This window comes from Anolis sagrei, chromosome 5 (genome assembly GCF_037176765.1).
Source record: "Anolis sagrei isolate rAnoSag1 chromosome 5, rAnoSag1.mat, whole genome shotgun sequence".
Taxonomy (NCBI): domain Eukaryota; kingdom Metazoa; phylum Chordata; class Lepidosauria; order Squamata; family Dactyloidae; genus Anolis; species Anolis sagrei.
The window spans coordinates 195,480,859-195,494,477 of record NC_090025.1 but is presented as its reverse complement, the minus strand read 5'-3'; the positions used below and the strand labels follow the sequence as shown (position 1 = coordinate 195,494,477).

Here is a 13,619-nt window from a genome sequence, read left to right as displayed (position 1 = left end):
CCAGCAGTTGCTGGCCTGGGATACAGAGGAGGAACAGATTAAAAACTGTCAGATAAAATGGGCAAAAGATGTGGGCCATACCATATTGCTAAGTGAATGGGAAGAAATTTGGAATCATAAATTAAAATATGTTGAAGCCAGCGATCTACGTGAGAACTGGTACAAGATGTTCTATAGGTGGCACTACACACCAGAAAAATTATCTAAATTCAATAAAACTATAACAGATAAATGTTGGAAGTGTAGAAAGGAAACTGGAACTTATTTCCACCAATGGTGGGCATGCAAAAAGATTAAAAAATTCTGGAAGGAAGTACACCAAGCCTCCCAAAAAATCTTGAAAATCAACTTCCCGCAGGTGCCCGAAACATACTTACTGGGAATCACAAATATAAAAATGGACAAGAACCAAGATAAGGTACTCTTTCTTCTGGGCACTGCCGCAAGACTAGTCCTCGCAAGAGTCTGGAAATTACAAGAAACACCAACCCTAGACGACTGGACTCTAAAGGTTTTAGATATTATTCAAATGGACAGTCTCTCGCAAAGATTGAAAGATACAAATAAAAGAACAAACTGGTTGGGATTCAAGGACTTTATCCAAACAAGGGAGATCCCATTGCCGATAGATCTGTCTAGCATATAAACCATGAACTTTAAAAGAAATTCGACTGGCAAGAAAACAGAAAGACACGAGATGAAGATGTCTGGAAGGTTTTTGGGAAGTCGGGACACTCCCCCCCCCAACCTCACCCCCCCTCCCCTCTCCCCCCCCAATCTCATCCCCTTACCACCCCCCCTCTTTCACACCCCCCCCACTCCCTTCCTCCCTACCCCGTACATAACCCTTTGTATATTCACAAAATTTCAATAAAAACTTATTTTTTTAAAAAAAGAGCCACATCTATTGTTTTAGCGTGGTGAGATGTGTTCCACACTGGGCATGCGTACTCAGCAGCAGAGTAGCATAGCGCAAGGGCAGATGTCTTCACTGTGTCTGGTTGTGATTCCCAGGTTGTGCGAGTCAGCTTTCGTATGATATTGTTTCTAGCACCCACTTTTCACTTAATGTTCAGGCAGTGCTTCTTGTAGGTCAGAGCACGGTCCAGAGTGACTCCCAGGTATGTGGGTGCGCTGCAATGCTCCAGTGGGATTCCTTCCCAGGAAGTAAGTAATTATTGTGGTTGGTTATGATTATTATGTTTATTTATATTCCACTTTTTTCCTCTGGAGGGGAAAGTTACTTTTCCATAGTTTGCATTGGCCAGAGTTGTTCAAGCCGACATAGTTGTGCTGGTTGGGGGATTCTGGGAGCTGGAGTCTGGAAAATATTAGGACTAATCTATGATTGTTATTAATTAATTGACTAATAATAATAATAATTGAGGCAGGGCTCAACTTTGTAAAGCAGAGAGATAAAACACAAGACTATCAAAGTGCATCAATCACAGGTTAAATGAAGGTTAAAATTCCCAAATAAGATTTTCCTTGCTAGCAAAGAGTCTACCGACAGGTGGCGCTGGAGATAGGCTTGCAATTTCGCTTTTCCTCGTTTGCCCAGCAGATGGCGCTATACAGCCAGAGGAAGCTCTCTTTTAGTGTCGCGCATGCGTACTATTCCTGAGGCGGCTCTGTGAGGCATTCTCTAATCATACTTTTGGCCACGCCTTTGGTCATCGTGGGCGGGGCATAGTTGCTGCGCATGCGCACTATCCTGAAGAATACTCTGAGGTAACCTTTTCACATCTTGGTCTGTGTGGGCGGGGATTTTGCCTTCGCGCATGCGTACTATCCATGTGGGCGGGGTTTTGTCTATACCTAAGACTTCGGCAAGCCGGGAATCTTCTTTAGTCACGCCCCTAGGCCGTGCTACGGGTCTGAGTGGGCGGGGTTTGGCCGCGCGCATGCGTACTATTCCTCAGCCGAACCAGATACTGATATAGCCACGCCCACTATACGCTTTGATTACACTGTAGCCACGCCCCTGGGCCGTCCATCCGGGTCTATGTGGGCGGGTTTTTTTCTCCACGCATGCGTGCTACACTCAGGCGAGCTTGATATTAACATGGCCACGCCCACTATTCGCTTTGATTATAATAGCCACGTCCCTGGGCCGTGCATCCGGGTCCGTATGGGCGGGGTTTTGTCTTTGCGCATGCGTACAATTACTGAAGCGCCTAAGGCGAGTCCTGATTCTTTAGCCACGCCCCTGGGTCGTTCACCCGCGTCTGTGTGGGCGGGGCTTTGTCTACGCGCATGCGTACAATCTATGGTGTGCCTAAGGCGTGTCCTGCTCATTCCTTAGCCACGCCCCTGGGCGGTACATCCGTCTCCGTGTGGGCGGGGCTTTATCTTTGCGCATGCGTACTATCCCTGAGGCGCCTAAGGCGTGTCCTGATCATTCTTTAGCCACGCCCCTGGGCCCTACACCAGGGTCCGTATGGGCGGGGCTTTGTCTTTGCGCATGCGTACAATCCCTGAGACGCTTAAGGCGTGTCCTAATCATTCTTTAGCCACGCCTCTGGGCCGTTCATCCGCGTCCTTGTGGGCGGGGTTTTTGTTTATGCGCATGCGTACCATCCCTGAGGAGCCTAAGGCGTGTCCTGATCATTCTTTAGCCACGCCCCTGGGCCTTTCACCAGCGTCCATGTGGGCGGAGTTTTTGTCTGCGCGCATGCGTACCATCCCTGAGGCGTCTAAGGCGTGTCCTGCTCATTCTTTAGCCACGCCCCTGGGCCGTTCACCCGCGTCCTTGTGGGCGGGGCTTTGTCTTCGCGCATGCGTACTATCCCTAAGGTGCCTAAGGCGTGTCCTGATCATTCTTTAGCCACGCCCTTGTGCCGGCATCCGGGTCTGTATGGGCGGGGTTATGTCTTAGCGCATGCGTACTATCCCCGGGGAGGCTCTGAGGCGAATCCTGATCACCCTTTAGCCACGCCCCCCGACCAATCCGACGCTCCCCGCGCGGTGCCTGCCGGGAAAGCGAGTCCTTTCCTCGCCTGGGCTGCGTTGCCAGCGTTGGTTCAAGGACTCCGCTTCCCGTGAGGCGCCCGGGTGCGTGTGGGCGGGGTTTGGTATCCGCGCATGCGTGCTGTCTCCTCCCCCTTGAGGCGCCTGTGTGAGGCGAGGAGCAGCCGTCGCCGAGGGAGTGTGCTGGAGCAGAGAGGACGACGACGACGAGGATGATGTCGGTGCGGGTGGCAGCGCCGCCGGCCGTGGAGCTGAAGGAGCTCGGAGGAGGAGGAGGCGGAGGAGGAGGAGGAGGGGGAAGCAGTGGGCCTTGCGTGGCCTCGGCTTCGGGGGCGCCCTCCGCCGAGCCCGCGGCCCCGCTCCCGGCCCCCAAGGCGCCCCAGGCCTCGGCCATGAAGCAGCGCAGCCCCACCGAGGCGCCCTCCGCCCTGGCCACCGCCGCCTCCTCCTCGTCGCAGGCCTCGTCCCGCCTGGGCGCCGCCGACGGAGGAGACCCCGGGGGGAGGCTGCTCGGAGAGGCCCTGCCCAGCCCCGGAGGCACCGTCACCGAAGCCCCACGCACCGTCAAGAAGGTAGGGCACCAGGAGAAGGGGGAGAGGAACCCTCACAGGAAAGAGGAGGAGGAGGAGGGGGAGCCAGCAGCCTAGACACAAGACAATCATAACAACAACAACAATAATGAGAAGTCACCACGCTAGCAAGAAGAAAAAGCAATAACACATAATAATAATAATAAGTCATAATAATAAGTCATAACAATAATACTGATAATACTAATACTAATGGGAAGGAATAATTAGGAGCAGGAGAAGAAGGGGGAGCCAGCAGCCTAGTCACCATACAGTCATAACAACAACAACAATACCAAGAATAATAAGCAATAACAAATAATAATAAGTCATAATAATAATAGGAAGCCACCACACGAGCGAGAATAATAAGCAATAACAAATAATAATAATAAGTCATAATAATAATGGGAAGCCACCACACGAGCGAGAATAATAAGCAATAACAAATAATAATAATAAGTCATAATAATAATGGGAAGCCACCACACGAGCGAGAATAATAAGCAATAACAAATAATAATAATAAGTCATAATAATAATGGGAAGCCACCACACGAGCGAGAATAATAAGCAATAACAAATAATAATAATAAGTCATAATAATAATGGGAAGCCACCACACTAGCAAGAATAATAAGCAATAACAAATAATAATAATAATAAGTCATAATAATAATGGGAAGCCACCACACTAGCGAGAATAATAAGCAATAACAAATAATAATAATAATAATAAGTCATAATAATAATGGGAAGCCACCACGCTAGCAAGAATAATAAGCAATAATAATAATAATAATAATGGGAAGTCACTACCCTACCAAGAATAATAAGCAATAACACATAATAATAATAATAATAATGGGAAGTCACCACTCTACCAAGAATCAGAAGCAATAACACATAATAATAAGTCATAATAATAATTCTGATCATACTAATACTAATGGGAAGTAATAATGAGGAGGAGGAGGAGAAGGAGGAGCCAGCAGCCTAGTCACAATACAGTCATAATAATAATTCTGATAATACTAATACTAATGGGAAGTAATAATTAGGAGGAGGAGGAGGGGGAGCCAGCAGCCTAGTCACAATACAATCATAACAACAACAACAATAATAATGGGAAGTCACCACACTAGAATCATAGAATCATAGAATCAAAGAGTTGGAAGAGACCTCATGGGCCATCCAGTCCAACCCCCTGCCAAGAAGCAGGAATATTGCATTCAAATCACCCCTGACAGATGGCCATCCAGCCTCTGCAAGAATAATAAGCAATAACTAGCAAGAATAATAAGCAATAACACATAATAATAATAAGTCATCATAATAATTCTGATACTACTAATACTAATGGGAAGTAATAATTAGGAGGAGGGGGGGGGGAGCCAGCAGCCTAGTCACAAGACAATCATAACAACAACAATAATAATGGGAAGTCACCACACTAGCAAGAATAATAAGCAATAACACATAATAATAAATCATAATAATAATTCTGATAATACTAATACTAATGGGAAGGAATAATTAGGAGGAGGAGAAGGAGGAGCCAGCAGCCTAGTCACAATACAATCAAAACAACAACAACAACAATAATAATGGGAAGTCACCACACTAGCAAGAATAATAAGCAATAACACATCATAATAATAATAAGTCATAATAATAATGGGAAGTCACTACACTAGCAAGAAGAATAAGCAATAACACATAATAATAAGTCATAATAATAATGGCAAGTAACAATCCTAGTAAGAAAAATAATGGGAAGTCAGAATTCTAGCAAAAATATATTACTGCTACTGCTAATAATAATAATAATAATAATAATAATAATAATAATGGGAAGTAATAGTAATGGGAAGTAATAATAATAATAATGGGATGTAACAGTCCTAGTAAGAAGATTAATGGGAAGTCACCATCCTAGCAAGAATATATTAATTCTACTACTGCTACTAATAATAATAATACTAATGGGAAGTAATAATAATAATAATAATAATAATAATAATGGGAAGTAATAATAATAGGAAATAATAATAATAATAATAATGGGATGTAACAATCCTAGCAAGTGTATATTAATAATAATAACAATAATGGAAAATAATAATAATAATAATGGGAAGTAACAATTCTAGTAAGAAGAATAATGGGAAGTCACCATCCTAACAAGAATATATTAATGCTATTACTATATTAATATATTAAGGAGAAGGGGGAGGTACCATCCTAGTCAAAATACAATAATAATAATAATAATGGGAAGTCACCATCCTATTAAGAAGAATAAACAATAACAAATAAAAAGTAACAATCATAGTAGTAAGAATAATCAATAAGTACTTATAATACTAATAATAATAATGGGAAGTAATAATCATAGCAAGACTAATAAACTTAATAATAACAATAAGTAACAATCATATTAAGAAGAATAATAGGAAGTAACAATCATAGTAAAAAGAATAATGGGAAATGACTATCCTAGTAAGAATAATAAACTAATAATAATAATAACAACAATAATAATGGGAAGTAACACTCCTAGTAAGAATAACGGGAAGTTACCATCCAAGTAATAAAAACACACAACAAATATAAGTAACAAACAACAATAATAATCAACAAGTAACAATAATAGTAAGCAGCAATCAGTAGTAATAATAAACAACAAATAGTAAGAATTAGAATAATGGTAAGTAGCATGCATAGCAATAATAATCAGTAAGTAAGAATCATAGTAGGAATAATAATAAGCTACAATAATAGTAATAATTATTATAAGTAATAATAATCTTCATCATAAGTAACAATAGTTGTAAAAATATGGTAAGCGATAATAATAATAATAATAATAAAAAGAATAAGTAACTATCATTATTATTTATTATTAACTTTATTTGTACCCTGCTAACATCTCGTGAAGGACCCGATGCGGCTTACAAAGGCCAAGGTCTCAATAAAACAACAGCATAACAATACACATAACATTATAAAGCAAATCAAAACGTTAAGCAATCATGGTAATAAGTAACAATAATGGTGATAATAATAAACAGCAACAATAACAACATGCTGCTGCTATTACGAAAATATTAATTGTTTGATTGCTTCCTCTCTCTCTTGAAACAACAAGGCCCACAATCCCCAGCTTTGCTAGTAGAAACTATTCTGGAAAATGTATAGATTTCGGAAATTGCAATCAATATAGCAATTATTGGCGATGTAAATTCTAGTAGCTGTAGTTTAAGGAAGCCTCAACCTGGTTGGAAGAGGGGTTTTGCCCTAAGGCAACAGACCAGGGGATTTTGGGAGCTGCAATGCAAACAAATATCTTACATTCCATTCGAAAATGTACTAAAGAGAATCAGGAGGGTTTCCAGAAAGCAGATACATCTAAATATTTGAGAAACATCTACCTATGATTTTTAAAATTGCATTTTATTAGTACTAGTGTTTTAACATTTGTTTTCTGTGTGTATGTATGTATATATTATGGCCCTCTGTTTTATCTATGCATTTTTAATAATGTTCTTTCCTGCTGTGAGATGTGAGGAGAAGTGGGTAACAAATAGCATAATATTATTACTATTTACTGTTATTGCTACTTGACAAGTTGACAAGTAGGACAAGTTGAGTATCCTTTGTCTGAAATGCTTGGGACTAGAAGTGTTGTGGATTTTGGAATACCTGTATTTGCATATCTGTACATATATTTGTGTTTCTTGGGGACGGGACTCAGATCTCAATGCAGAAGACATTTATCTTTCCTATACCTCTTATACCAGTGGTTCTCAACCTGTGGTTCCCCAGACAGCTGGTAAACTGCCAGGGATTTCTGGAAGTTGTAGGCCAAAACACCTGGGGACCCACAGGTTGGGAACCACTGCCTTATACGCATAGTCTGAAGGTAACTTTGTGCACAACATTTTTACTAATTTGCGTCATGAAATAAAGTTTGTGTAATTAACAATCAGGAAGCAATGGTGTCACAATTTAGAATTTCAGGATAACGGGACGTTCAAACTATACCAACAAGGAAGTCCTCTACCCCACAAGTTCTGCATGTGCCTGGAGGGTGGTAAGATTTGTCCTTTATTACCTGAAACATTTCAGAAAAGGATGAGGAAGAAGACGAGGAAATGGAGAGAAGACTTGCTTGTCAAGTTCCTTGTTTGGGTTAGAGGTCACAGATTCTCGTGCTGTGTTTAGAGTAGAGTTTCCAGAATCGTCACCAGCTAAGATAGAATCCTTAGAAGTGTATCTTCCTCTTTTCCACCCTTTGCTCATTATTTTTTTATTCCAAGGCAACAGATTGAGAATCTTGTACTTTGAATTTTTCATTCTTGTAGTTTGATTTCCATTGATTTTTTGTGGTTGTACTCCCTCCCTTGCTGGTGAATCCGGCATTGCTGGGCTGGTTAGTGGTTTTTCTTCGTTGAGTTTCTGAGGCTGTTGTGGTATCTGCTCCTTCACAATCTTGGCTATTCTTTGAGGTGAAGAAAATGATACAGGCAGTTGTGTGGGTTCATCATCATAATTTTATATACCATATGTACTTGAGTATAAGACAAGTTTTTCAACCCTTTTTTAAGCTGAAAAAGTCTTCCTTGCCTTATACTAGTCAATTTTATTTATTACTAGCTGTCCCCTGCCACGCGTTGCTGTGGCCCACATGGGGGTTCTGTGTGGGAGGTTTGGCCCAATTCTATCGTTGGTGGGGTTCAAAATGCTCTGTGATTGTAGGTGAACTATAAATCCCAGCAACTACAACTCCCAAATGTCAAGATTCTATTTTCCCCAAACTCCACCAGTGTTCACATTTGGGCATATTGAGTATTTGTGCCAAGTTTGGTCCAGCCATCATTGTGTGAGTCCACAGTGAACTCTGGATGTAGGTGAACTACAACTCCAAAAGGAAGGGATACTGCCCACCAAACCCTTCCACTATTTTCTGTTGGTCATGGGAGAACTGTGTGCCAAGTTTGGTTCAATTCCATCATTGATGGGGTTCAGAATGCTTTTTGATTGTAGATGAACTATAAATCCCAGCAACTCCAACTCCCAAATGACAAAATCAGTTTTTTTGAGTGAAGGACATACATTGGGTTGTTACATGTCTTGTGTCCAAATTTGGTGTCAATTTGTCCAGTGGTTTTTGAGTTCTGTTAATCCCACAAACGAACATTACATTTTTATTTATATAGATTTATTTGTACACTAGCTGTACCCTGCCACGTGTTGCTGTGGCCCTCAGATAAGAGAGGAATTCCAGTTGAAGCAATAGACAGAAGGGACAGATAGAAGGGACATTGATAGATGGAACAGAAGGTAGATAGAGAGAACATAGATAGGTTGGTAGGTAGTAGGTAGATAGATATGTAGATGGAGTGATTGATGGATTGATGGATTATTATTATTATTATGGTATATATATAATTTGGAGCAGCAGGAAATTGCAGCGTAATGAACTAGCTTTTCGGTTTTATAGACCATTTCCACGTGACTGAATGCAGAACATAAAAATCATAAAGGGAAAAGTGTTTGAAAATGATGCTTCCAGTATCAAAGAGATCTGTATCACTTGCTGGGAAATGTGAGAGGCAAGGCTCAGTTGACCTCCTGTCCTGCAAGTGAACTCCCCAGAGGCAACTTCCCAGCCCTGTGTGAAACGAAGGCTGGGCCACATAGACTTTTGATCCAGCATTGTTCTTGCATTGCTCTTAAAGATCATGTAGGGGCTTGACAGCTCAGCGTTTAGTTTTCAGTTCGAATATCTAACCTGAGGGAAAGTCTGTAAATCTGAAAATATAACCCCCATATCACCCATGGAAGGGTCTCTCACGCTTTCTGTTTAGGAGAATATGAAAGTGGTATGATGCTAGAGATTTGTTGCTGTGAGTCTCCCAAGTCAACTTTGACTCATTGCAACTTTGTCCTAGGGATTTCTTGGCAAGATTTCTTCAGAAGAGGTTTGCCATTGTCTTCCTTTGAGGCTGAGAGAGTGTGATTCAAGGCTGGGCAGCAGTTCGAACTCTCATCTCTTTCAGTGCTAGCCCAACACTCAAATCACTAGGCCATGTCACCTTTGCTTTACACTTTACATCCCCCTCGATGGACTGTCACCTTGTCGTGGTGAGGGGGCTTACGTGTTCCGATGAACCTGTAGGCACAACAACTGGAGTCGTGCACTCCCAGGAGTGGCTGCGGGGGAAGTCCCAGACCAAGCACAGTCCGAAGACCCAAAGACCTCAATGGCGGAGCAGGCGGAGGATAACATGGCACATGTTACAACGGCTGCGAAGGCGGAAGAAGGCTGCAACAGACTGAGAAGCCACGGTCATTGTGTTAAACTACATCACCAGTGGAACCTCACTCTGTGAAGACTGTGTGTTGATCAGTTGTGCACTGACCTCCACACATTAAAAAAAACCACGCACAGGCGTCTTCCAAAGAAAATAAAAACAAACCAACCAAAGTCCCATGGCGATCAGCGAGTGGCGACGGGGGCAGGACTGTGAAATCTGGAAGCCCCTAGTCACAGACTGGCACATGGGCGGTGGGTACGGACTCAGTCGTTCTACCTCAAGGTAGTTCGGCCGTGTGTATCCGCGACTGAGCAGCCCTATTGAGGACCCACTCTGCTCACCCCACATGGGGAGGGGCTAGAAAAGGTGCCCTAAACATAGTCTGCCTCTCTCATCCCTGACTGGACTGCCGCGTCCAGTGGGGTCACCATCCTGTGGCCAAAAAAGAAATATGAACTTCGGTACATGGAATGTGTGAACACTGATGGACAACAGTGACAGCAAACGTCCTGAACGCAGAACTGCCATCATTGCAAGGGAGCTGGGACGCTTTAACATCGATATAGCAGCCCTTCAAGAGACCCGGAGAGCAGGAGAGGGACAGCTGAAGGAAGAAAAAGGAGGCTACACCTTCTTCTGGAAGGGACTGCCTGAAGAAGACCAAAGACTGCACGGAGTTGGCTTTGCTATCAGGAATGATCTGGTGAAACATCTGACCGAAGCAACTGAAGCTTTACACTGGACTATTTTGTTGTTGAGTGCCTTCAACTTATTTTCAACTTATGGTGAACCTGTCCTTGGTGTTTCGTTTGCAAAATTGTTTCGTGGGGCTTTTGCCTTTGCTTTCCTTTGAGGTTGAAAGTGTGACTTGATTGGGGTTAACTGATGGTCTCATGGTTTCACTAGGATTTTGACTCATGATCTCACACTGACCTAATCCAATGCTCAATTTACTATACTATTCTGGCTCCTCTTTAAAACACACTTTCATTCAAGTGATGTTGCCCAAAAGTTGGTTTCCCAATCGGTGTCTTGTGTTGTGTGCAAGTCAAAGTGGAACCTGGGAACGTGTTGGATGGGTTAAAAATGATGTTATTTAGAATTCATGACTGATATCTGCTGTATCTCTTCCTGTTGCTGAGAGCCGTTGGGAGATTTGCATCTGCGTGTCTTTCTGACACTCTGCAATTTGGAAATACAGTGTTCCCTAACTTATTGCTGGTGTTACGTTCCAGGACAGTTACTTACTTACTTAGGCGATCCCTCGTAGTCCGAGGATGATGGTTCTCCAAGAGTAGTCACCTGGTGGTGGGTCCATAGGTGGCTGTGGAGCCCTATTCTTGATCTGCATCTTCTCCCGCAGTGAGGGCATTGGTTACCAGGTGGAAGGTGGTCCCGGTCAGGGTTGGCTTGATGCACCTTCCTATTGGCACGTTTCTCTCTTTCGCCTTCCAGGAGGAGGCAACAACGGCGGCAGGAGTAGCCACACAGACCTCAGCTCAGCCTAGTAGTAGTGTGAACGGTATCCAAGGGGCCTCCGAGGAAGAAGAGGGGAGCCAGGTGCTGGGCCTTACCCTGGGGTTTGTCTCTGGGCTGGACCTCAGTGTAGCCTTCTTCGGTGGTGGCCTTCTCCTCCTCGCCACCACCACTGCTCCCCACTCGTAGCCTTCTTCAGTGGTGGCCTTCTCCTCCTTGCCACCATCACTGCTCCCCACTCCTTCTCGGACGCCCCTTGGGTGCCGTTGATGCCACTACAGGCGGCAAGAAAGAGGAGGCTACCTCCAAATGTGCCGAGGCCCAGCCTGGAGACAAGCCCCAGGATAAGGCCCAGCTCCTGGCTCCCTCTCCTCCTCCTCCTCCTGGTTGCTCCCGGGAGGAGAAAAACCCCCGCGAAACAGCGAATTCGCAATAAGCGAACCTCAAAGTAGTGAGGGAACACTGTATTCGAAAGCCGGTACAGTATTCACTTCTGAAACTCTGTGCTCTGAGAGATTGCTGTCTCTCCATTATTCAACTTGCTGTGACCAAAACACTGACCCATACAAATGTATGAGTTTCTCCATGGAGGAAGCAACTTGGTGCCTTCCAGATGATTTGGACGACGTCTTCCATGCTGCTTGGTTCAGATTGAAATCAGTCTAAAACATTGAGCAGAGAGAAGGTTGCCTGCCCCTGTTCTACACTGTATACCCATTTGGTCTTGGATGTTTTTACTGAGACTCTGCTGGTTTCCTGCCCCATTTGGAATTGGCTGTTTGAAATATTTAGCAGCATTATTCACACTTGGAGGAAGTTGCCCGTTGGAGTTGTGCTTAAGTTGCTGTTCTGAGATTGCATGTTTGGTCAGAAGTCCAGTTCATGTGGAAACTTGACATTTATTGTTGAAGGCTTTCATGGCCGGAATCGCTGGGTTGTTGTAGGTTTTTTCCAGCTATATGGCCATGTTCTAGAGCAGGGTTCCTCAAACTTTTTAAACAGACGGCCAGGTCACAGTGCTCTCTGGATGTAGGTGACCTACAACTCCCAAATTCAAGGTCAATGCCCACCAAACCCTTCCAATATTTTCTGTTGCTCATGGGAGTTCTGTGTGCCATGTTTGGTTCAATTCCATCGTTGATGGAGTTCAGAGTGCTCTTTGATTGTAGGTGAACTATAAATCATATTTTTTGAGTGATGGTCACTCTTTGTGTTGTGAGACATGTTGTTGCCAAATTTGGTGTGATTTTGTTCATTGGTTCTTTTGTTTTAAGGTACTCATTATGCACAGAGCATTTATATATATATAGATGTGCTTGCCAGTCTTGCCAAACCGTGGTCTAGGACTAATGAGGCTTATTAAATGTTAAACATACCGAGAGAGAGGCCTTTGCTTGAAAAGACTTTGTGTCTTGGCAGCGTTTCTGCATTAACATATGCTTGCTCTCTCCCTCTCCCCAAGTGCAAGTGGGTGAGTCTCTCTTAATGGCCTCAGAACTCCACACTGTCCTTTCTGCTCTTTTAATATGGTCAAAATATCAAAATATTCTAGCCATAGACTAGAACAAGCATTTTCCATAGCTAGAGCCTCTGTGTTTCAATGGCACCTGCAAAAATGAGCTTTATTATTAAGTTGGTTAGGCACAAGGCAAAAGGAGGCCACATGTAACACAGTGTATCATGTAACAGAGATTAGCCCCTTAATTAAAAAGAGTGCTTGGTGCATCTTAATCTATGAGGTGGTAAATACATTTATTTCTTCTGAATCCCTTTGTTTATTTAACCCAGGCTCTTTTTTCAATATGGGTTTGAAGATGAGTCACAGCACAGATGAAAGCTATATACAGCTTTAAAACAAGCTGTTCTATTCAAAATAATGCCAATTTAAAACAGATTAAAATATTCCAAAATAGCACAGAGAATAAAAATGTTCCTACTTGATACCATATGGACTTTGACTTACGGCAACCCTATGAACGAGAGACCTCTGGCACTCCCTTTAGAAGACTTTTCTGCAACAATTAGTTAATCCCAAAAGAACAAGAACAGATAACCTAGGTTTCTGGAAGAACGAGTCCCCCTCGGGGTGATAAAGGTGGTATACAAATATTGTAAATACATAAATAAAATCTTGGGAACAACCACCAAGAATGCCTCTTAGGTTTGCACATCAAGTGGATTTGTGAGCAAGATGGGACAGAGAGAAAGGGCTCTGCCAAGGATCTAAATTTTAGATAAAGATCACATCAGGCAGACTGAGTCTAAGCCAGTCGTTCTCAAC

General features: G+C 43.1%; 1 protein-coding gene across 1 annotated transcript in view; it reads left to right on the top strand.

Moving 5' to 3' along the window:
- The first annotated feature begins 2,990 nt into the window (after positions 1-2,990).
- The window catches only part of AHCYL2 (adenosylhomocysteinase like 2), a 175,830-nt gene continuing 165,201 nt past the window's right edge, over positions 2,991-13,619 (top strand). The window contains exon 1 of the mRNA XM_060776372.2: positions 2,991-3,542. Within this exon, the coding sequence (XP_060632355.2) occupies positions 3,183-3,542 (360 nt within the window). The 5' untranslated portion in view covers positions 2,991-3,182. The remainder of the gene's footprint in view (positions 3,543-13,619) is intronic.